Here is a 25,272-nt window from a genome sequence, read left to right on the forward strand (position 1 = left end):
ATAATGGTCCACTGTGCTCTGACCCGCACAGTGGACCCCAGGTGTGTTATTCCTGTACATGATACTGTACACTGGAGTCAGCGTGATTATTGAAAGAAAGCACAAGGAGTGGAGGGGCGCCTGCTCAGCAACGAAACAGAGGGCTGTTTATCACATGGCTTCAAGTTCAACACCCCCCTCCAACCCCACAAAGCCCAAATCTCTCATCTAAAGAGCAAAGTTTCCATTTAAAACGTCACGTCCCGAACTGCACATTACATCAAATTGTAGTTAATGGAATCCAGACAAACTTTAATGTCGTTCCAACATTTTCTCTCCATGCACCCCGCAGCCTCAACTCGCTCCTTATGGGCCAAAGCAGGCAATCTCTCCTTCTCCCGGCTCCACATCTGGACCGCATTCCAGGTGGGGAATTGAGAAAGGGGAGAACGTGAGGAAGGAAAGGTGGAACGCAGAGAGGCTCAACGAGTAGGAACGAGGACATGTATTTGGGGGATATTATCCTGGAAGTTACGCAAGCTGTTGGGGGTGCATGACGACACCGTTGGCAGCGTGATGATGACCCTTCCTGTTGTCCTCCGGAGGCTGCAGCAGAACGATAGAAGCAACAGGACAATCAGAGATGGATGCAGCCAGAGTGAGGGCTGAGATGTGAGGCGAGTGTTTCTATCTGTGGATAAACAAAAGAAAACTTCCAGCCAGGAAGCAAACAACGGGCCCTCCTCTGTTTGTGAGTGTTTCTCGACCTCTAGTGGCGAAATCACACGAGCTCACGCGAGCTCACGCGAGCTCACACGAGCCGCCCTCTGAGACCAGTCGGTCCTGCGGTGAATGGTTCGGATTAAGGCTTTACTGGGACATTAAACCCACTTCCTCCACGGTTTACGAGGTTATCAAACCATAAAGTGGTGCCATATTTTCCTGCAGTAAATACCTTTGTCGATCATTAATAATTATTATCAGCAGGTAACGGCAGCAGTGGCAACCCTAACGCCGGTAACATTTAATCCAGAATATATATATATATATTGCAGCATTGGCTCTATGATGATATGTTTATAGTCACATCAATGTTATCCGCAGAGCCTCGGGCTTTACAATGTGCGCGCGCACGCACACGCACACACACACACACAATTGAAACATGTCATGCAGTCCAGTGTTTATGTATGCAGAGCAAATACATACTTTGTAATCTGTATCAAAGGCATCGCTCTATACTGTAATAACTACCAAAAAAACCACACTTGACATATTACATATTGAAATAAATGCAGTTGTTGACTGCATGTTTGTAGCAACTAATACATTACAATATAAAACAAAAATGGCTTTTTTATGCAAACATGAATTGTATTTGTGTCTATAAAATAATTATACAGCTTTTACAGGCACTTTTACAACTGGACCAATGCTGCCCTCTCTTGTCAGCAGAGTGAATCATGTGCATATGGTTTAAAGAGATCTTTGTGCAGTATGATTCTAGTTTAAATGCTGTTTCTTAGCACTCCATTCAACATGTAGAGGCCCTAAAAGACAACGCAGGTTAGAACTCAGCCTGCTTATGAGTTTCATAATTGCTCTTCAACTGTCAGATGTTGGTGACTTGTCAAACCGGTCGTGTAAGAACAGGGAGATGCACCGTCTGCTGTGAACGTTCACCAGCAGCCATGCAGAGGCTACCAAGTGTTCAGGTAATAGTGTCAATAAAAAATCAGCTCAAGAAAACAATAAAGTGGGAATCTGAACAGGAAGCAGATTGACGAACAACGTTGCGCAACTCCTGCTCAACAGAGAGATGTAGGTCATTTGTGTTGTTTCCAGTTTGCTTTGCTGGCTGCTGACTGACTGGTTCTGAGATTCTCAAACTTGAACATGCCTCCCTTTTGTTAAATTCAAAAGTGGCATCGATCTAAGCTGTGCTTCATGTCACACTGGAACCTTTTTCCATCAGTTCTGGAAATTTATCGGCAAAATAAGGAGGAAAATGATTGTTTGTCATTTTTATCTTGTGGGTATTTCAATCTTATAATTGCTAAAGTTTTACATTGATAAGTCATTTTGCTATACCAACACCTAATTTGAATAAATGTAAGATAATTAATATCTTCAAATAAATATAAACAACCACTTACTTTTAATTCATTTCATCTTTTACATTCTTTTTTTCTTAAAGCTTATGTACGGTTTGTCACCTCCAGCCGTTTTTAATATTAATGGAGATTGAGATGATTCAAAACTTTTGTTTTTCACTAATTTGTTTCACATGTCAACAACATAAGCTGCTTTGAAACAACACACTTGATGTAATGCGTGTCAGGCTGTGAACCAAGTCATTGGCCTGATGTTAGTCCTGCATGACGCAGACGTTTGTGTTCCAGCTGTGGACAATAGAGACATCTTAAAGCAGAAAGGGGCATTTGAGGTAAAGCACACATCTGCCGTAGCACGCACGAGTCAAACATCTGTCTGGAGAAGCACCAAGCCATGGCCCCGCTGTGTTGATGAGGCCTTAAGTCTTCATTAGACATCCGTGTGATCCTCTTGCACCGCTGTGAGGTGTGTCTGTGTCCTCGCTGTTGGCTCATTCACACGTTTTGATGACCAGTCCGTCATCACTGCACTCCCAAACTCGTGTTACCTCTTCTCTATGGACGCGTGATCCGTCCATGTAACCGTCTTGTTTGTGACAGAACAGATGTAAAACATGTTTCATTTAGTACTGTGATCATACTTTAAACTTTTATTATTAAAGTCGCTAAAGTGAAATTGTAAGAACTTCATTCTCTCCAATTTATAACATTGGTATTTTTTTTAAATACATGCATATAACAAATGAAATGCTGATTAAGATAAGTATAACACAACACCGTACATACCTCTTGTTCCGTTAGCTGTAGATCAAATTAACTTTTTACTCATAATAAATTAAATAAAAGTTGAGATTTGGGGGCCAACCCAGTAGTTGGGTCTCAGGTTTCCATCTATGAGAACGGTCCTCCGTTCTACACCAGTGCTGACAAAACAGACACCAGTAACAACGTACAACCTTTCCTCATGAAGTTTGCAATGCAATTAGTCTTCTAGCATTGCAACAAGTATTATTTGTCTGCCCATTTAACCCTCCTGTTAAATTCAAATGTACTAACATCTTTTACCCTTGGTGTCAATTTGACCCCAGCAATTAAAACCTCCAGAAAATTTGAATTAATATTGTTTCCCAAATTTAAATGTGAGGTACTTTTTGTTTGTTGACTACCTAAATAGCCCTTTAAATATAAAAAAAAGTTGATATTTCTTATGTTTGACAGTGAAAAACAGCCTGGGGTCAAATTGACCCCAAAGAACACCGATGCGTACAAGTTGTGTACAGGACATTGAAAACGTATTATCACGTGAATGTTATGCTTTCATAGTTGTCCAATAAATTAGGAAAAGTCAAGAAATATGAAGCAAAAAATAAGTATGTCAATATTTTTTTTTAGAGACGTTAAATATTGAATGGGGTGAATTTGACCCCAAAGATAATAGGAGGGTTTAAAATAAAAATTAAATTACACAGTAAGACAGATTTTTAACAATTCATCGTCATACATTGTAAGCGGGACCTCTTCACATCAGGAAGCGCACAGCTGGAACTCAACGCGCTGACGATGCAATCATTTATCTAATTAGTTCCACCTGTGTTTTACTGCTACGCGGCAACAACAGCTTGGCTGTTACAAAAGGCCAAGTCAACTCAAAAAGACGAGTCAAACATCTGCCATACTTGTAGAGCAAAGGGACAACAAACCTTTCTGGTTTGAAGTCGATAAAAATACTTTGACAGGGCAGACATCACCAACAAGTAAAGCGCCAGTAAGGATCTGGGAAGACACGTACGCTTCGGATCCCAACAGTCATAACCACAGAAGAAGCTTTAGGTTGTGCGATTTTATTAAGTGCCACAAGTAATGCGAACATTATAATCTCTCCGAATACTGCGTTAACTGGACAGGTGGAGTATCAATTATTTTCACACGACATGTCCTGTGCATACATTATGCATTTTAAATGGTCATTATAGAATACAGTTCAATCACAAAAACATCAAAAATAATTGTATATATTCAATTAATATTAAGTCCCCTCATTAACAAAACGAACCAGAAAATATGTATTTTTACATTATTTCTATGAAATTCTGCCTTCAAAAGAAATAGAAAAACGCGAGGGCTTTTGGCCTGACTAGCACAAAATTCACAAACTCCATTGTATCGGTAATAACTTGGACCCTCCTTCCCTTCTCTCTCTCATATGCACACACACAGATGCAGGAAAGCAAGCAGAAGCCACACTCCTGCATGTGAAGGCAAGCATCCAAACACACAGCCCCGTTTGTGTACAGTACATTTTGAAAATGGCATGCAGTGTGAGATTTTGGTCCCTTTTGTGTCTGCAGGCGATTCAAAGGATCTTCCAGATCCTCGGCGAGCCAGTCCTGTTCAGTTTCTCTAAAGCGTCGGCGTCATCTAAATCTGGCCTGAGCACAACGGGATGTGGCTCGAGTCCATGGCAGCTGTGCAGCATTAGAGCTAAGAATAATCTGAAGAGACCGGCGGACGGGTCGTATGAAAAACAAAGCCCCAATGCTTTATAAGAAAGGCAAGAAAGTTAATCATAATATTGCAAAGTATGGTTAAATGTGATCACAAAAATAAACATCCTCTGCCATTCCGTAGACTCGTGTCCACCTCCACGCCCCATCCCAAGGTCTGGAAGCGAGTCACATGGTGTGGGTCGTCCGGAGCGGGGTGGCGCTCATTGGCGCGGGGACACGGCGGCTTGAGGGGAGCTTCCTTGGCCTTGGTACCTCTCGCTGGCGTGCTTCTCACAGTACATCAGATCGCCGACGCAAAAGTGGCCTCTCATCTTGAGGTTAAGACCGCAATCTGTGCAAGTGTAGCACTCTGAATGGCGGAAGCGGTCGTCTCCTATGCGCACGGCCAGTGTGCTGCGAAGAGGCGGAACACGGGAGCGTCAGACGGCAATCCCAACGCACACTCAGATTTGGAAAAGTTAGCACCGATAAAACCCACGGTTACATTAGTGACAAGACGACACCGTCATTTGCATGTTTGTGTTCTAATGACACTTTCCTAGGATCAAATGTTTTGCCAATAGGACGATAACATTTTTACAATGCAGTGCAACTCTCAAACAGGTGACAATACAGATGACATCTGTACCATGACAATACACTTAAAACAAAACATTTGATCCGCTTCAGAATTAACTAAAACTGCCCCACTGTCACATTTATCTTCGTAATAATCTAAATTATAAACACTCAAGCATTCATAAAATATGACTTGTAGACTCATTTCAGTACATGAAATAACTAGATGTAATGGTCATAACCGGGTGTTATGGTGACATTATTTTAATAGCCCACCCAGCTTTAGTTCCTCCAGTGAACTTACGCAATGCTGGAGCCACATTTCTCACAGGTGTGATTTTTCTTGACTCCTCCCACTGATGTGCTTTGTTTGGGGACGTTGGGCGAAAGCTTCCCTGGGAACTGCAGCGCTGCCTCTGGAGTCGACACACACACACACACGCTAAGTGGGATGTTGGGACCTTCATCTCTGTTGAGCTCATCAATCAGTCTGCGTCTGCGTCAGCGCAGCTCGTTAACGTTTCCCACTCGTCGTCACAAGCTCATCACCCATGGGACGCGCTCCACGGCCGTTAACACGTCATGAAAGAATGTCCGTGCTATCTGGATGCACTTGTGCCGCCATTTATCAAAAGCAGAGGGCTGGGAAAAGGACATCGGATGCATTCCATGATGCGTCCACAATCTGAACTGTACACTGGAGAGCGTTCCTCTCCTCCTGCACAGCTGGTGGCCATATGGCAACAATGCACTTTTAACAGGGGTGACTTCGAAATGGAGGTGTATCCAAAACAATCGAGAGATATCATTCTACGTTGCATTTGACAGAATAACTGAATCCTGAGCAAAAGGGGTTAAGATAAAGATCCGTTTGAAATGTTAAAACAATTCATGCAATCCTGAGAAGCTTCCCCATAAAAACACATGAATGTACTCGTATCACACATTATGCAGGATAAAAACAGATTTTAAATTCACAGTATATGAATGAGAATAGTCGACTATAGATAGCAAATCTCTTTTTATCTGTGCCCATTAGTTCTAACCTTTCTCGTCAGCCTCCAGGACCTCTTGCAGCATTTTAAAGGTGTTGGACTGACGAGGCGCCGCGCGGGACTCCTTATTCTCCTGAATCATTTTGTACACCTCAGATTCCCTGTCGAACTTCTGCATGGTGAAGTCAGAGCTCGAACTGCTGTGGAAGGACCAAATATAAACGTTAAACGTTATCACGTTCCTGAAAGTCATGCCGTGACATCTCGGCGACGTGTTCAGCCGAAAATGTACATTTATGAAATAGTCGAGTCTGGCTTCACTGAATCCAGAGGAAAAGAAGAAAGAGGCGGCGGCTGGCTCCGAGACGTTGACCTCGACGCATCAAGTAGAGGCCAGACAGTATCCAACCTCACATCATTCCCCCAAACAGGACCCCATCATATCCCCGTACAAGAGCCACCGTTCCCGATATAGACTGCGACATCTTGGCAATATAGGAGCGGTTAAATATTTTCAGAAACCGTTGTCGTATCTTCTCGCCAGCCGGAGGATGATGATGGAATTGATGATGAAGAAAGGATCGCTCGAGAGACACTGCACTTTAAGAGTATATAGTTTATTCTCAAAGGTACAGGGCAGAAACAGACGTCCGGACCATCTGGAGATTCTCAGGATGCCGAATTGAGAGGAGTCTAATATTCATGTCTTCAGCTTCTCGTTACCCAACAGTCAGGAGACACTCATTGATCCGACCCTCAGGGTCCAATCAACAGAGAGGCAGAATCTCCACTCAGGCAGGTTTTTGTTTACACACCAGGTTGTTGTTTTGGACTACGTAGGTTCGAGCCCCAACTCGAGGCATGTCATATGATTCTTGAACCTTGAGCGCTGATTTGTAGGTTTCATATAAACTGATATACAGTAGATGAAAATATACTACACTGTCAGCGTAAATTAAATTAAGTCCCACTGGATGGCCGCATGATGGACAATAACGGACTTTAGCGTTGTAGCTTGAGCTGATGCTACTAAACAGCCACCAAATGACTTCCTGTCAATGAACAGGCGGAAAGAGGAAGCTTTCACCGACCACCAGGAAATGCTGACAGTTCATTAAACAACAGCGGCTCTCTTTACAAGCAACTTATTTATCCCTGGCCTGGTCTGGAGGAAAAGCATTTATTGTTCACAGCTTCAAATCACTGCTGAAGAAATGCATGCATTCAAATCCAGACCGCAAGTAAAAATAAAAAAAACGCCCACAAAGAATGTTCTCCTGTCAGCGTTTGTCTGGAGGAGCTGGTGAGCGTTCAGTAGGAACCGGTTGGCCCGGTACTCGAGCCAGGTGTGGTTTGATTTCTTCCACCTGTGCCTGCTGTTGTCACAAACAACCCATCTGCCCAAATATTTACTCTTTAGCCAACAGCTGTGAAGAATCTGCTCGGAGACAATGACCTAAACTTCCATCATGTGAACTGTTGTTGTGACTTAATATGTAAACCTTTCGGCTTCCCTTCACTAAGAGTTACAACGTTGTAAAGCTAACCAAAAAAATCAAGAAGCTCGACTGACGGATTTTTAACAAACAAGTTGTGTTGCGTCTCTACTCTTGTTCCCTGGATCTGAAATAAGTATATTGTATAAGCTTCATGTTGGCCGAGCAGGGGAGGAATAGTGGTGCTTTTTACACCATTAACCACTTTACTGGAAGAGATCGTTTGACAAATGAAGTCGCATCACATTTGGTTTCAAAGCCTTTGAAGTCGATGATATTTATGAACCGCAGACATGAGCCGACTTGTGTTCTCTAGTGATACTTGGCCAGATTTGTGCTGCGGCAATTTTCACATCTTGCTTGTTTTAGGCTTTTGACTTCAATCCGTCAAACACAAGCACACATGTGGGCGGCTGCAGCTCAAGGGGAGAGGGTTCGATCCCCACTCTCGCCATAGTTTGCAGGTTGAAGTGTCCTTGAGCAAAACACTGACCCCCCCAGTTGCTTCACAGCAGCCCACTGCTCCTACGGATGAGTTACATGCAGAGAACACATGTCAAATATGTAATATGACAATACAATAGGGTTTTCAGGTCAATTAAAACCTTGTGTCAGCGTCCCTATCATTATACGCTGCATGTAAAACGACATCTCACATGTTCATAAGCGTCACGCTTGGCCGTGTACGTGTATCGCTCCTGCCGGCATTTCAGCTCGAGGATTGCCGCCAAACGGACGTAGCTGAAACGGGAGATGGCAAACAGACAACGCACGACCGAGAGAAACGCTCAGCCCCGGTCCTCTGAATCACGAAACGAGGTTCAAATTGAAAACAGACCTCTAGCACGCCGTCCAAGTTCTCCACATGCTCAGCAGCTCCACCCTAAGCAACGCATTTCCATTTTCGCCTCGCTATCCATCCCTCTTGAAATTGCATTCTCACACCAAATGGAAGGAAAACAAAAACAGAAGTGAGGGGGAGAGGGGACGGCATGCATCTGAACTAGCAGTTGGGTGCACACACACACACACACACACACTGGCAGAGGAAGCATTTTCAAAACGTATCATGCATCAGTAGGTCATCTGAGAATTGTGCAGTACAATGTTGTAACATCTACACGATGTAGATGAATGTGTTTCCATGCACATAGCTGCAATGATCTAGTCGAAGCACATGAGCTTAGCCAAAACACATAAGATCACAACCAAACTTCAACCACATTTCTCAAACTGTGTAGTACAACAACTAAACCACAGCTGGGACATCCTGACGAAAGAAATCAAAATGACAACTGAAAATGACAAGACTCACCTCAAACGGAACAAAGAAAGAGAGCTCAGCTACTCTTTAGAGGAAGTGTCTCTGTATTGTAATGCTGTACAAGCGGAGAACAAAACCCTACATTAGATGCCCAACACGCACCTCTAGCTTCACCGGACGAGACGGAAAAACAAGAATCTTAACTGAAAGGTGTGCCTCTGGAGTAAAACTCATTGGCCATACGACATGAAGGGAGTGGACATATGGGTGTCACCGAGTCTGTGATTGGCTGTGGAGCAGCTGGGAGAGGCTGGGTGACTGAGGTGGGGGCTCAGACTGGAGGCCAATCAGGGGGGGGGGGGGGGGAGTACAAATATGGGGTGTTTTGATTACGACTGCAGTTGCTGACATGTCATATCACTAGCCGTGGTAATCCAGGGGAACTGGGGCCAAAGTCAACCATCCCGCGCTGTGAAAACACAGCGCCGGCAGAAGGAGTGGACACAGGGGATTGTGTGAGACTAAAAATATTTTTATTTCTGCAGAGAGAAGAAAAAAAAAAATGTTGGTGAGTGAATCCAAGAAATGGTCAGATGGCAACACCTGCCCGCTATGAGCTGTCAAATGACAGCTGCAGGACCTCAGAGGGGGCGAAACAGGAACAGCAAACTGGAGTGCAGGCAGGGGACACAATAGTGTTTCCCAAAGGCTGAAAGTTAATCTGTTGTTGTTGACTCAGAGTGCAGCTGCAAACCACTCAGAGCACCGGTGGTCAGCTGCGACACAGCAGTGAAGTCACAAGCTGACAAACAGTTGTGCACTACAGGAGTGCGTTGTGTATCAATCCATCGGCTCTTTCAACTGATTTTCCACACAGAACTTTTGAAAGGAAGAACAAGTATTACAAACATACAAAGGAATGTTTCCAGAAGAGATTTGCAACGAACGAGCTGAATTGCAAAAATGGGCAAAACGGAGCTGATCATAACTTCATGTAATACAGCTCAATATCCCTACAATGAAACATACCGTCAGCCTGATGGTGACCGCTTCATATGGAAACAGGGAGAGAGATCGACGTAACCATAGTGGAGGTGCAAGTAGATACCATTGTGTTGTTGGAAGAGATTATCACTTCCATATAATAATTCAGCAGTAAATACAGACTCAAACATTAACGGAATGCATTTTCTTTACGGAAGGCAGTTATTACTGAGCTTTTAGTGAAAGCTTCTTATATTGTTTTCCTTTGTGTATGAAATGATTATTCATTTAAAAGTCTTCTCCTAACCTACAAAGCCTTGATTGGTGATGCTCCATCATATCTTAAGGAGCTTGTAGTACCATGTTGCCCCACTAGAGAGCTGCCCCACTAAATGTGGGGCTACTTGTGGTTCCTAGAGTCTTAAAGAGTAGGATGGGAGCCAGAGCCTTCAGGCATCAAGCTCCTCTTCTATGGAACCAGCTTCACCTTCAGTCCGGGAGGCAGACCGTCACCTCATGGAGACTCAAGACATCCCTCTTTGATGATCTTACAGTTATAGGGCTGAATCAGGTTCACCTGGTCCTGCCCCTGGAGATGCTGCTATAGGCTGATAGGTTGCTGGGGGACGTTTTAGGATACACTGAGCACCTCTCTCCTCTTCTCTCTCCTTATGGATGAATCGTCATCTCTCCATTGCACATCATTAACTCTGCTTCCTCTCCGGAGTCTTTGTGACGTCTCATAGGGTCCATTGGACCTGGCTGGGTCTGATGCCATGGCGCTGCTGATGCCCCGCCCTCCTAGGTTTCTTCCCTTTTTTCTCCATGAAAAAGGTTTAATCTTCTTCTTGGGAGTTTTTCCTGATCCGAAGTGAGGTCCTGGGACAGGGATGTCGTATGTGTGCAGATTGTAAAGCACTCCGAGGCAAATTTGTGATGTTGGGCCATATAAAATAAACTGAATTGACCTATTGGCAAGGACCAGGACATGTGGATTTGTAGGCTTGAACCTGTGAGTGTAACTAACCCCTTCTGGCCTGCAGATGGCACTGAATGTCTTTCAACAACATACACACTTAGGACACCATCATGGTGCTGTCAACATGTGGACACTTTGGACTGTGCTTTACACTTCTGAAGAGTGACTGGTTTTATGAACTAAAGAAAGAGAACAATATATTGGTAGATCTGCACGTTGAGTATACTTTGGAATGTAAAAGCATGTGGTTGTTAGAATTCAAACATTTAATTGACGTATGTGTGTCTTTTTCCCCACTATTCCAATAGTTACAGTCCACACTGATACTCGGAATAGCTTGTTCATGATTCATTGCAAGAAAAGATTAGAGGTGTGTATCCATAGCAGACCATGGTGCTTTCGTCATATTGGTGTAAAATTGTGAGTGGCCTTTACCTGCGACGAGGGGACACGGGCACATCCTGATCAACGGGGCTGTGGGGCGAGTAGCGGCCCGGTGGGGTCGAGGTTCTGCTGGACACGGAATTATTCACGTAGTCTGAAGGGGAGAGGTCCTGTGGAGGAAGAGGGAAGCGTCAACAACAGAAAGAGACCGAGCGAGCATGAGCATCAAACATGCAGCAGCTGAAATCAAGTTTGTAGTTCAGAGTTGAAGAATCTATTGAGAACGGGTTTAAGTGCTGGACCATGAAAAAAAAAGTTCAATAAGAGCTCCAGTGTGATCTGTAGAGAAGCAGGAATTCACCAGCAGTAGTTTTGGATCGCGGCGACTCCAAGCAGCGTATTGGCACTGAACAGATGTAGCATCCTCGTTTCAAGCTCTAAATCTGAGGGGAATGCACCGTATGACTAGGATGAATAATTGAGATACTATTGCGAAGGATGTATTCTGTCGAGAGATTTATCCGTCGACTAAAATCAGCTACAGATGAATAAATACAGCATAGATCCATTTGACTTCTTCGTCATCGATGATTCGACTGAAATACTTTCAGTGAAGCATAAATAGACGTGTTCGGTGTGTGATTGTATGCGATGCCCTGTGGTCTCAACGCTTCTATTGCGCGAGTCACGCCCAACATTCCTCTGTCATTCCTGATCAGTCTCAACAGTCACAGCAACCAGCATCATCAGTGTTTCTCCTGATGACAGTCATATCGGAGCTCCAGCCCCTCAGCTGATGGATTGTGTGGCAACAAATATTTGGCACGGGAAAGAAAGAGCCAGCATGAACATCAATGGCTTCCAGATGTGCAAATCTCACAATTATTCATGGTAGTTATAAACACTGTCCATCGCCACGAAATGAGGAGACATTCCACACAGCCAGAACCTCTTAGAGCCAAACTGAACACTTGGAGTAATGTACAAACAATAGTGTAATTCAGGAAGGAAAGTGAAGTTATGAAGAGCGTTTGGCTTTTGACAGCAGAGGGCGCTGCACACCGACTGTACACAGGCTCATAAACTACGGTCTCAGCATAGGGCCAGTGACATCGTTTTATTAGAGCTGTTCTTAGCACAAACCAATAGGCAGGACGCACAGTTACAACACTGCAGGCAAAGGTTAATGTATTCAACTTTAATTACATCATAAATGTGCAGCTAGTGAAAGTGACCTCCGGCACATGTTTACACTAAACACCCGGCGCACCTGGACCAAGTCTGCGCAGCACATAACTCAACCCAGACACTTTTACTGTGAGGAATTCCAACAAACTAATTGTTTTTAACCACAATGCTGTCTGGCATCCAACCATGTCCACCTGCAATACTGACCACTGCCTGAGCACAGACAGCAGAGTCAAACACTGCAAACATTCAATCTAACAAAATGATTTGACGCAAAGTAAAATCCAAACGCGTTCATAACTCCCACTTTGCTGGGAATCAAATCTGTGACTTTATTTTAGAGCCGTGCAGGCCAGGAAAGCATCGAGTTTGAATCAAACGGCCCACAGACGGCTCAGGGAGGAGGACCGCTTCCAGTTGGACTCACTTGAGGTTTTTCTCCCTGAACCGTCACCAGCTGGCACCGGTGTTACACGGGCTCCATCCAACAGGGGGGGGGGGGGGCGTCTCCACCCATGTCTTTCAACTGGTACATGACAGAGTTGGTGCTGGAGCTCCATGCAGACAGTGGCACTGATTGAGTGAAAGATTTGCGTTTCCAATGCAAGCACCCGCTTCCAATTCAGAAACTCTTTGAACAACGTCTCTGTTCTCAATTGAATCCAATTGTCCTCCTTTTTCCTTAGCGAGTGGGCAGATTAGTGGTGCACGCCAGGAAGCCTTTACCAGAAGTAATCATTGGGAGGTCTCCTTGAGATTCCTCTCAGGAGAAACCAAGTAGGATAAACTCGGGATAACCACAGGCTCATATGCTTTATCGTCAGAGTTCAAGAATAGAGACATCCATGTCCTCTCCTGCTGTGAACCAATCACATACAGATACCTGATGGACATGCATGCTTTCTGTATTATTTCAGGAAGTCAGAGTGAAGCCACATAGTATCTGCAGATGGATTCACACTAATGCAAACCAAGCCTTTGTTATACAAGTATCTGGCTACTGAATGTCGATCGTCATGCTCACCAACAGCAGAAGAATTACAGATAATCACAACTGATCTATGAGACTCCAGAGGAATGCAATGAAGTAAAGAGAAACATAAAGGGAGGAGGGAGAGAGGAAACCAGCGCTCCACTGAGATGGTGAGATTCAGCTGTGAATGAGCTTGTCCTTATCAAGTGTTTTTTGTAGACGTGGTCTAGCAGAGCAGTTTCTCAAATCGCCATCATCCCAGTCTCCCGGCTTGTATAGCAGTAACATGCTGGTTTTTATGGCCTTAAACAGGGCTCCCCAAAACATCTGTTCTAAAATCATCACTGCTCCATTGTTAACCATCACACGGCTGATCGGAGAGCTACAATGCAGAACACACCTGGTCAGCTGCACCACTCGCATGCAAGAAGCACACAGGTGGCCGAGGAAAGGCCATGATGTTGTCTTGGTTGGGGGCGTGTTTCACAGATGGGAGAGACCACCAGAGAAAAGCTGCCAATTCTTCCCGTTTCCTCCGGCTGGCAAGAGGTATGCTGTGCCGTGCTCGAGCTGCATAGAGAATACCATATCCAACCCACAAGTCTGCCACTGTGAATCCATGCATCTTGACATTCACACATCACCGTTATGGGCTCAGAAAAACTCAATCAGCTTCTTTTTACTGTGGATGGGGTTAAGTTGGAAAAGGGTGATGTCACCTGTAACTTCCGTGATCCAATTAGGATTTCACAACATTTGAAACCAAATCCAGTATTGTGTTGTTTGCCAATGTTGCCAGGCCACCGTTAAACTCACCCACAGTCCTGGGAAAGAGTTGTTTTGTTAATAAAACCATCGAGTTTTTTCCAAACTTTAACTTTGCTTGTTGAGAGAGAAATGCTTCAATGAGGCTTTAATGTTGACATCTCAACGGCCTGCAGAATGCGAACAGCAAGACATCTGCAGCGAAGATGGCAGACGAGTTGTGGAAGGTCGTGTTGAAGGCTGCAGCTTATTTAACTTTCCATTTATCCATTTTGTATAACTGCTTTTTTCCTGGAAGGGGCAAGGGGGCTGGAACCTATCCCAGCATGCAGTGGGAGAGAAACAGGGTATGCCACGGATGTATGAAGAGAACAAGATGCAGTGTTTATTCCTATGAATGTTGCCCAGTGGCCCATGAAGTGCAAATGGCTCGGCTGTCTGAGGCTCATTCCCCTGAGGGGAGAGAAAACTCTTCATTTAGCCATTAGTGCATTTTACCAACTTTATAGAACCAATGATTTAAATTCTACAAAACTATTAGGGATACCGGCAATAAAACTCATTTTTACAATAAATTTCTTGTAAATGTTCCGTTTCTCCAAGAGCTTTTGTGGATGACTGAGCCTGAATATCATGATGATTTAAGTAAATGATTGATACAGTGCGATTGGCTTATGATCAGGAAAATGGCAGTTAAACTGTCAAAAGGACAATCCCTCCATCACAGGAACAAGCATGTGGCTCATTGCCCACGTCAAGACACAAACAGGAAATGGTGAAGCGCAGTGAGGGCAGCCGTTTCATATCAAGGCCCATGGGAGACGTAGAGGACAGTGCCAGTGGATGAGCCTTTAGTCTGGCTCCAAGCAAGCCCCTCATCATCATCATCATCATCATCATCATCGGCATTACCACCCTGCAGCTTCCATTACAGGGCACTGGCCAGCAGCACACAGGGCTGATGCCTTGGGGAGCTTTCATTTTGGGGCGCTTGATGCTGCCTTAAGAAAGTGGCAGAACTGTTGGCGGGGGGGGGGGCAGCAGACATCCTGGGCCGAGTAATAATCAGAGTGCTGTACAGCGTTTCCTATCCAGCCGTGTGCATCGGTGGAGGTCCCGAGCAGAGGCCCGAGGCTGACTGCAACCTACTCGTTATCCACCGTCACTGATGGACCCTGCCTTGTAATTATGTCTGAGCGATGGTGCATCACCGGGTCCATGTTCTGTAACAAATCAAACACGATTGTTCGACATCAAAAATCATTAACATGCTTCAGCTTGCTTCAATTGCCTCCCATCACACTGCAGCTGCTTTATGTAAAGCGTGACACTAAACGAGAGGACCACAAGACAAGTGGACGTAATACAGCTCCTATAGAGGCTGATTCAAGCTATTTTACAAGTGTGTTCAAGTACAACATTTACTATACGTAGGAGGGGATCTAGTTTTCCAACCTTCGGGCATGCTTAGCTGAACATAAAAAAATAGGGATGTAATATACTCTTCATATACAGTACCCAGTCCATACAGCACAATCGAGCTAAATCCTCTTATTGGCCCCGACTTACACTGCAGCATTCAATAACATGGAATAAAATGACGGATGTCTGTGATGCCAGTGCTAATACCTCCCCCCCTCTCAATTTGTTCACCATGGCCACACACACCGTCCGACTGCTGCAGACGTAAACCACATGTACAAGATTAGAGGCCAAAGAAGCAGCAGAGAGACGAAGACAACAGGATGACTGACGATACAGTAATTCCCTCTGAAAACTCAATGAAAACGCACATTGAAGAGTTTTCCAGGGGTTAGTTAGAGGGAATATTTTGAGAAAACAATCGGGTCAAAGTTTTTCTGAACCGTAATGCCACGATTGCTGCAGGTCAGCACACGATAAATATGAACCCAATTGAGTGCGTGTGAATTTTAAATGGCACCGAGATTTCTGAGAGAAGCCAAAGCCTTCTCGTGTGATCGTAGTGTCGGTGGTCAGAGGGAGACGCTCACATGGACACAGCCACCAAATGCCAACGACATGATGAGAAATGAATAAGAGGCTGAGGATTTATTTATCCACAAAGGGTGCTACAAGCAACACATTTCTCATCCCCATTAAATTCTCCACAAGGCCCCAACCAGAGAAGCTCATCAAGCTCATTAGACATCTGCAATTCATTAGGGCTGCACTGAACGCTCTGTGTTTCACGGTACTTATAATGTATAGTCACCAGGATGAGTCTTCTCAGTTACTTTTGAATGTTTTAACAGGTCACCGGTGGAAATCCCTCCATAAAAAGTGAATGCGCTCCAATGGTTAATGAGCCTCACAACAGCACAACTGCAGTAATTAGATAGAAACCACCTGGTACGTCTCACTCTGGTTTCAGAAGTACAGTAAATATACTTAGTAACAATACTGTGACTTACAATGCAATAAGATACTAATAAACTCATATTTTCATGGGAATTGCTGTGAATGGCTAAAACATCAATCTAGAATGTCAGCCATACATGCATTTATCGAGTCCGAGTGTAGTAGCTTAACAACTATGATTTATGACAAATAAATGCAGCATTAGAAACCATCACACTACTGTAAGTCTTGTCCTGTACATAACAAAGGGGATATACACTATGCCGACATGTCGGTTTTTGCTGGCATGAACACACAACAGGCAGTTATACATATCGTTTCCTTGACAACATCTGGAATGTTGACACACTGTTCGACGACCTTCGTAAACAGCGCCAACTAGTAAAAAGGCCCATCTCTCCTGGCCAACATTTCCCCATAAAACTTGCAGGGCTTAGTGTCTCCACGAGTGCAACCGGGGGCCGGAAAAAAGCTCAAAAGTGCCCCAGTTTGCTTTTCCACTCGAGGGGAAAGAACAACAAGGAGAGCTGATCCGTCAGTGGGGTCGAGGAGAGGCGTGCCGCCCGTGCACTGGCCACAATGGACCCCAAGCTCAACGCTACGAGTCCATGTGAAAAGGGCTCACACTGTCCAGTCACAGAGCTCACTGTGCAGAGAGGAGGAAGACGAAAACATCGCTCGACTGACCGCGGCCGGCACCGCTCCCCTGACACCGGCTTGGCACAGCGGCGGCCTGCCAAAGCAAACAGCCCAACTCATGTCAGCCCTGAAATACGACATCAGTCCAAGAAATCATCGTCAAGGAGGCGATACGCAAGTCTGTATTTAGGGATGGAGGAGAAGCCACCAAACAGGTGAGGTGCATTTATCTCAAATCCTGAAGATAAAGACTTTCTTATGAATTAAATCCTAAATAAACAGTGGTGCATTATAAAGTTTTACATTTTGACTCGATTCAAAAACATAAACTTAGTTCTATTCCTCCATGCCAAGTCTCCGTCGCTGCTCCAAAAGGGATGACCGCAGCTTTGCACTCCAGTCCACCACAACCTCCAGAATAGAGCAGGACATTGCCAGCGGCTGGCATGCAGGCTGCAAGGAGAGTAGTGGACAGACTATTGTAAGGGGTGGAGGATGTGTGGAAGGAGACTTACCCTGCCCTCTCTGGATAAAGAGATTGGTGACGCACGTCACACAGCCAAGGCCACAGCGCCCAGTTTAGCATAAAGAGGAACGGGTGTCACCCTGCAGGAGCTGGCCATCCTGCACGAGGAGTGATTTATAAAGAAACCCCCGATGCCAGCACAGGATCAGGCAGCCCACGAAGGCAACCCTCAAGAACCTCAGAGTGCAGCAACTGCAAAGCCAGACGTGGAGCCTGGTCCTAATGGCCCGGCGGTGGGTCACGTCTGGTTTGGGCTCTGCTCATCGCAGCAGAAATCTCATTGTGGTCATTCCTTGATATAAGCAGATGCTCCGAATCCAACGGTGGCCAGCCAGTTGAGATACAATCTCACGCCGGCTGCCAGGAGTCTAGGATGCCCTGTCTCCTTTTGTAATAGAGTAGATATTAAGGTGCATGAAAGCGACCGCATCGTGGCATGACAATACAGAACTACCAACTAATCATGTGGATCAATGCCACCTTATAAATCAATTGAACTGGAGGAAGATGGGCACTTAAAGCAGGATGAATGCTTCCTGCAAGAAGGACACCTTTTGATTAAAGGTCACTTTCCTGACTCAACAAGCTACCCTTCAGAGCTCTTGGATATGTACTGTATAGATTTCCTGAAAAACAGTCATTCAAGTGGCCGATTGCGTCTCGTTGTTATGGGAAAGGTCAATACAGACACTCGCCCCGAGAGGAAATGGTTTTACAGTCAAGTTTTAAAAGAAAGGTAATGACAAATACAAACATTGGACCACAAACAAGAATCTACTTTTTCCCCACAGACAGTCCACATGGACAGGGATGTAAAATATGGAGAATATGGCGACATTCTTCCATGAAGTGTATTCGAGCAAAATGCTTTTGTATATGAGAGACATGAAGTGCAGTAATCATTTTTAAACGTACAAATCAAATCTTACCAGCAACACACGTGTGACTAACTAAACTCCATGATGAGGCCCAAAGTACGCTGCTGTGTTTGAGGAGAATGTTGTGAGGCCTTAAGTACGGGTTGGGAATGTCATCAGGTTGGCTGGTGTCCACCCCGCTCAGCCCCATCTCTCCCAGCTCCCCATCACACAACGACGGGCCTTGTGACGCGAGGGAAAGAGCAGCACCAGTTCACCACAGCTTCTGCCATCACAGCCACCATTGTACACGGGCTTTTTCCCAGGATATCCAACACCCTGGAAAATGGTGGATCCTGTTGCGCATCCCACTCTCCTCACCCGGGGAGCCAAAACAAGGGTGGAAAAGCTTTTCTGAGAGGCTGATCACCTGATACAGCAGCACTCTACACCTCTCAGGCAGGACAGAGGCCCTTGTCATGGAGGCTCCAGATCTTAGCGCTCACTGGGCTGCTGTCATCCTGGCAGCATAACGCACCATGTACTCGTGAAGGGCCTCGGTCCCGGCCATTTCCCCAACGAGAAGCTCTGAAAGAACTCCACTCACTAATCACAGAACTGCGGCGGGAGGTTTGTCACCACTTTAAAGCCAGGGCAGACATCCCGTGGAGGATGGGGTCAGCCAAAACCCCAAAAATCTCATCCACTAGGCTGGATGATGGTAAACACTGAGGCCGTCAGGCATAGATGGCAGAGCAAGCACATCCAAGTCGGCTTTAAAAGACCAAAACAAGTCGGAAATGGTCGAGCAAAGCAGTGATTAAACATCTCGGATTATTTTCAAAACATGTAGTTTGATATCGATTCACCCATACCGAAGGAACAGCTAATGAGGCCAAGTTGATATTGGAGAAGAGGACGATGGAAGGAATGCAACATCTCCCAGAGGATATGGATTCCAACATCAGGAAAAAGAAAAAAATGTAAAAGAATGGGAGCGCAGGAGACTCCAGAAACACCACAACCACGCGACGCCGTGCGTTCATTCTCAAGGACGCGGACGGAGCCCTCAGCCGCAACACGGCTCCGAGTGTCTCGTTGTGCCAGTCAATACAAACAAAACAATATTATACAACTGTTACAGTAAAGCTATTTTACTTCCAGGTGTAAGAACTTGACACTAGACATCATCATCTTCAGTCTACCATCTGCCGTGGGTGTCGCCGTCCCATTGAACATGACATATCGCGCTCGTGTTCGTCGGATCACAGACACCCTGCACACCCTCCCTGCCCTGAAGGAGACGACGTGCTTTGTGGCTGCGCAGTCACAAGACTTTAGTTATTAGGCCCGACTGCTGGGCATTTCTAAAGACTATAATGCATAGTTGTCATGCCTGACAGAAGTGTTTTAGTTTGATAAACAAAAAAGTAATTACGGCACTCTCAAAAGCTCCAATTGAACCGCACTTAAATCTGGCTAGACTGGTTCATCTTTCTCCCAGTGAGAACGAGATCAACACGTCTCACGGGGCGGACGCCGCTGGGAGCAACATGGGCATCTGAATCCCGTTTGACATGTAAACATTGAGAATCACACATTCCGTTTCAAAACGAACCTCCTCAGCAAGCGGCCTCTTCCCAGGAACGATTCAATGCTTCAAAGTTCAAACCTCTGCATATTTATCCAACTTTATGTAAAGTCCAGTGGTGTAAAAATTGCTGAAATTCCTTGCGCCATTCCAAAAGGTCGTGCGTGTTTTCTCCTGCTCGGTCGTCTCACACGTCCTCGCAGTGGGAGCCACGCTTGAAATAGCTCGTGAAGAACTTTCCCACAACAATTTCTCCCTTTAACTTACTGAAGTATTTCCAGACGCAGAGTCCTCTTCTTGGCTTTGTTGTTGGAATGGTAAACAAGCACAGCATCGTGGAGTTGCCGTCTCATGATAACACACGTCTGGGTTTTACCACAGCTCATATTTCACTGCTCGTGATCCATTTACACAACTCAAGGTTTAGGCCATTGTTTTGACGGAAAGTATTATTATGTTTCCCTGAATGAAACGGCTCCAGATGGGTGTTCATCTTAATGTCAGATCCTTTCAAAGACTGACCTTTGGAGTTTATACACTCCCTGCTATAAAAATGTCAAACCTTCCGTTTCTGGCCTTTACCGTCATACAGTACACTTGAGCTCACAGATCTTTTGTTGGGCATCAGAGAGTAACAATTCAAGAGGAAAGGCGAAGAAGTCAGACGTGTTGTTCTTGCCGTGGAAATAAATACAGATCTACAGACGAGAGAACAACCTTCTGCTGTCCCGACTAAAGGAGCTGCAGCCCAAAACTGCAGCTACAGATGTATGGAGGATTAAGGGATAGTTAACATTCATCTCAAATGTGCATGTATTAGTTCAGTATACTGTACTCTTCCAAGACCCATATGATACAAAGGAAATACTCATGTAAAATTACTGGGCACCCCCTCCAGTCTGTCCCTTGGAAAAATTTGGCGTAGCAAATTTTTTTGCTTTTAGTCTTTGTTGTGAGATCCCACTAATAGAGTGACGGACTAGCAATATATTAGATTTGCATGAAAAATACATTTGCAGATTGAGAAGAGCGAACAGTTGTAGAAGTGTTGGATTAGAACTTAATCTATAAACTATTAAAGGTGTACAACAACAAATATGTTGAACGATAAAACCTCATGCAAGAACACGTTTTTTAAAAGTGATAATTAAAATGAATCTGAAGACCTTTCACAGACGCCTGGCAGAGTGCTTCGAACCCCACTTTGACCATCACTGATTTAAGTATGAAGTAACATATTTTTACAGCAGTGTTGGTAGGAAGACAGGAACACAACAATCTTTTGATTCTGGTTAGAGGACAACGTCATGTCACGCTCACCAAGAACCGCTTGCTTTAGCGGCTGGACGGTTAATGACGAAACAAGCCAAGCTGAAAACTTCAAAAGCAGCACTTTCAAAAGGAATGAATAGAGAATTTGTCTGGTTTAAGGAAACAGGAACCGACCTGTGACAGCGGTCTGGACAGCCCATGGCTCTTCTCCTCTGGAGACCACGGACGCAGCTGGACACTGCAACAGATAGATAACCGTACATGTGTGATTTCGGGGTCGGTAATATATTAAATGACAGACAAATCCCTCTGGGATGCTTTCCAATTGTTAATGTGGTACTGAAGGTATCCCTTTAACCCTCTGAAGCCAACAACCTGGAGAGGTTAAAAATTACACCATTTATCATAGACAGAATTCTGTAATAACAGAAATTATTAACTGTTTTTTCAAATGTCCCACAGTAAGACAACTAATAGGGCTATGCTGGGACATTTAGCTAAATCAATAAGCAGGACAATGTTAGATTCATTTTTACTTGAATTGAGTAATGTACAACCATGGTAGGTCCTCCATGGGGATCTGTACAAACACCGTTGATGTGACAGAATACTTTATTTTGAAGAAGGAAATGAAGCACAATTCCAAAGATGACTGCTGTATTAAAATAATAGATTGACGTACTGCTAAAATGTACTCATTATATTGTGCTGTCATCTTAATAGAACATAATGGTACATTAATAACACTTTACATTCTATTTATATTAAATACACGATGGACATCACGCAGCCTGGGCAGGAAGCTTCATCAATCCAGACGAGGAAGGGTATCCAAGTTTTAACTGACCTACTAAACTTGTCCAGGAGGAACTCTCATGACCATGCAGCGAGAGCGGTGCAGTGAACGTTCCACATTCTGCCTTTTGTTGACGTGAATGCAAAGGGTGGAATGTGATATCCTGTGCATAACCTTTGTTACTACAGTACAATCCCATGGTTCCACTTTGTTATGCCCAAACCTATTGACTTGGGGCCTGTTGTGGAGTCGAGAGAACTTGTCACAACCCTTTGTCCACATGCAAGCCTATTGAAGTAGTGAATGGATGGGTTTATGAGAAAACACCCACCTGTCCATCTGAAATGTAAAACTTAAAATACCTAAGGACTTCATCCTAGACCGTGTTCATGCTGAAAGGCTGACTGTCTCAAATGTAATTTGCAAGTAACCAGATCACATGAGAGACTCCAGACAGGATAATCCTTTGCTGTTGTTACTACATTGGTAAGTAGGGTAACAATGCAAGAGTGAACAAGCTGGCTGAAGGTTCAGTATCTGTCCAACAACAAAGAGTTCCTCGTCTGTGAAGTCTAAACTTTGTGGTCCAGAGTGGATTCTTCATGAAAGGAGATAAACTTGTTTCTGAGGCAGATAACGCCCGAGTCAAGCTAGTCATAAATAAATACGCATTTCAGTCAATTAGTTGGACTAATGTCTATCAGAAATGCATTGAAACTCAAATAGTTTCTGCATACTTCCACAACAGCAGATCAAGTAAGTTACCCCTTGTTAGTGGTCGGTGTCATCCTCTCACTCTTCCTATTTGGGGTAGAAAAAGGATCTGGAGAATACGGTCCAGGGGACAACGATGCAGGGCTGGAAATGGTGTACTCTTTGTAGTTCTGATTCTCATCTCTACTCACCATCACTGCCTCCTACAAAACATCACAGGAATGTTGTTATTACAGTATCACTTGAAAGTACCTTGATCTTTACCGATGCATTTTTCTCAAACTAACAAACGGCCTACGCGAGACACATAATAGAAAGGTCTGCAGACGATGGACTCGGTATCACTTTGCATTAGAGCGTTGGGATTCATTATGGTCTCCATCCAACACAGGAACAAGTACTAAATCCCCACAACGTCTTATATTGCTTCCATCTTGAGGACAGTGAATGAAGCAGATAGGTAACAAACAGTTGTGTCACACATGCATTAGTAGAAATCAAACAGCATTCCCTGTGTAGTCAAAACAAGACATTATCCACATAAAACAGGCCCCGAGCAAGCTGGAGAAAAGAGATGGAGCATGCTGCTCTGAGCATCAACTTGCCAGTTGATGCTCAGTAATCATGACAAACAGTCGACAGATTGAAGCTGCAACTCTGACCTGGAAGCGTCCGGTGAGCTGCTCAGGGGTGCTGATGCCGTTTGTCTGTCCAGGATTGGGAGGTTCAGGTCTTGAAAGACAGAAAACCACAGAGATCAAATGTCTGAACACTGATAATATCCAACGACACAAAGATGCAGTCTCTGGAGCATGGGGGATAAAGTCTGACCTCATCGCTGCTGAACTAAAAAAAGACAATCAACTCGGCAGCAAGGAAGTTTGTGTTGAATAAATAAGCAAGGCATTTAAAACTTGTTCAAGGGACATTCTGGACAAGCTGTTACAGACACAAGTAGGAAATATATTCAAGAATTTTCAAAAAAAAGTAATGACGAAATGAAGAAACTTTTAAAGTCTGTAAACAAAAAAACAAATATTTGACATCACTTTTGCTGACGTACTAGCAGGCATCCATCAGCATGTTCCCATGAATCTTAGAGACTCCTGCGGGAGAGGAATACTGCAGATTCTGTCCCTCTTTTTAAAATAGTATCCCGATGGATCTCATCTTTCCAACTCTTTTCCAGCTTTACTTTCTTAAATAGAACACATATTCTGAAAGCAACTCTATCACTGAATTTGGAGGGGGGAATCTGGCTACAAGTGCCAATTCAAACACACAGTGCCCCCCTGGCTGCGCGGCCAGAGGCCGACAGGCTTTTGGTTGAGCCCGGGGTAATGAAGCACACAGGAAGGCCTGGATGCCTGTGGTAAATCAGCCAGAAACACACCTCTTGTGGCCTGAGCTCCACATACCGAGTAGAAGAGATGAGAAGACAAAAACTGACACAGCCGCCATAAGACGAGTCTTCCCGTAGCAAGAAAGGCTTGAAAAACTAATTGTTTAAAGTTCTGCGATCAGATCTACTGTTCATACGTCCAACAGAACAAATAATGTGCTTCTGGTGAAAATGATAACTGTTACTTTATCAAAGAGATGCCAAACTGACATACATCAGCACGTGAAACCCTTTGCGGATACGAGCTGTGAACAGCTGTCATCAAGAAGACCTGCAGTTAAATTGCCTGAGGCAGATTCAAACATGTGCATTGTAAGACTACCTCTCCATTATGAGAACTAAAATAAGAAACAAGGTCATATTGACCAGAGTTCAACAGGATTCATATCCACAAAAAGCTAAAGTTGAAGACTTTGTGTCAGGCTGTGGTAAGTGTTTAGGACGAGGCGAGCCACGACGTGGGCGTCGTTTAATACTTCTCGTGCTCGGAGGAGTTAATGTTACCAAAGCAACACCTACATTTGTTTTTGACAGTTTCTGATTTTAAAATAAGTAAACAAAACCAAACAGAACTTATGAGTTAGTGTTGTGAATCGTTGATGAAATGAGATAATGATGCTAGCTGCAAGGTGCACACACACACACACCAGCAAAACCTGCATGCACAACACAGCTTCTCAGTATCGAAGAGGAACCATTATAGCCACGTGTTAAAACTACACCCACAAGGCGGAGATGGCCAACTCCATGAGAGCAACAAGATCTCAACTGCTCCGGTCAACATGACATCATCAGCCAGGGCAGCGATGGACAATGACGTCCAAACAAATAGCCGTAAACAAAGCCAGACGACAGCTTTCGGGGTCAGTGACAAGACAGTGACGCTGCAGTTGCTTTGTTATGTAGAAAT

At 44.5% G+C, this 25,272-nt stretch overlaps 1 protein-coding gene across 1 annotated transcript in view; it reads right to left on the minus strand.

Moving 5' to 3' along the window:
• Positions 1-3,914: 3,914 nt before the first annotated feature.
• Positions 3,915-25,272, minus strand: part of pdlim2 (PDZ and LIM domain 2 (mystique)) — a 29,940-nt gene continuing 8,582 nt past the window's right edge. Inside the window, exons 4-10 of the mRNA XM_056419820.1 lie at positions 23,623-23,692; positions 23,012-23,163; positions 21,625-21,688; positions 11,312-11,430; positions 6,205-6,353; positions 5,463-5,574; positions 3,915-4,993 (exon numbers count right to left, since the gene is read on the minus strand). Of these exons, the coding sequence (XP_056275795.1) occupies positions 4,801-4,993; positions 5,463-5,574; positions 6,205-6,353; positions 11,312-11,430; positions 21,625-21,688; positions 23,012-23,163; positions 23,623-23,692 (859 nt within the window). The 3' untranslated portion in view covers positions 3,915-4,800. The remainder of the gene's footprint in view (positions 4,994-5,462; positions 5,575-6,204; positions 6,354-11,311; positions 11,431-21,624; positions 21,689-23,011; positions 23,164-23,622; positions 23,693-25,272) is intronic.

The sequence above is a fragment of the Pseudoliparis swirei genome, chromosome 7 (assembly GCF_029220125.1).
Source record: "Pseudoliparis swirei isolate HS2019 ecotype Mariana Trench chromosome 7, NWPU_hadal_v1, whole genome shotgun sequence".
NCBI classification, from domain to species: domain Eukaryota; kingdom Metazoa; phylum Chordata; class Actinopteri; order Perciformes; family Liparidae; genus Pseudoliparis; species Pseudoliparis swirei.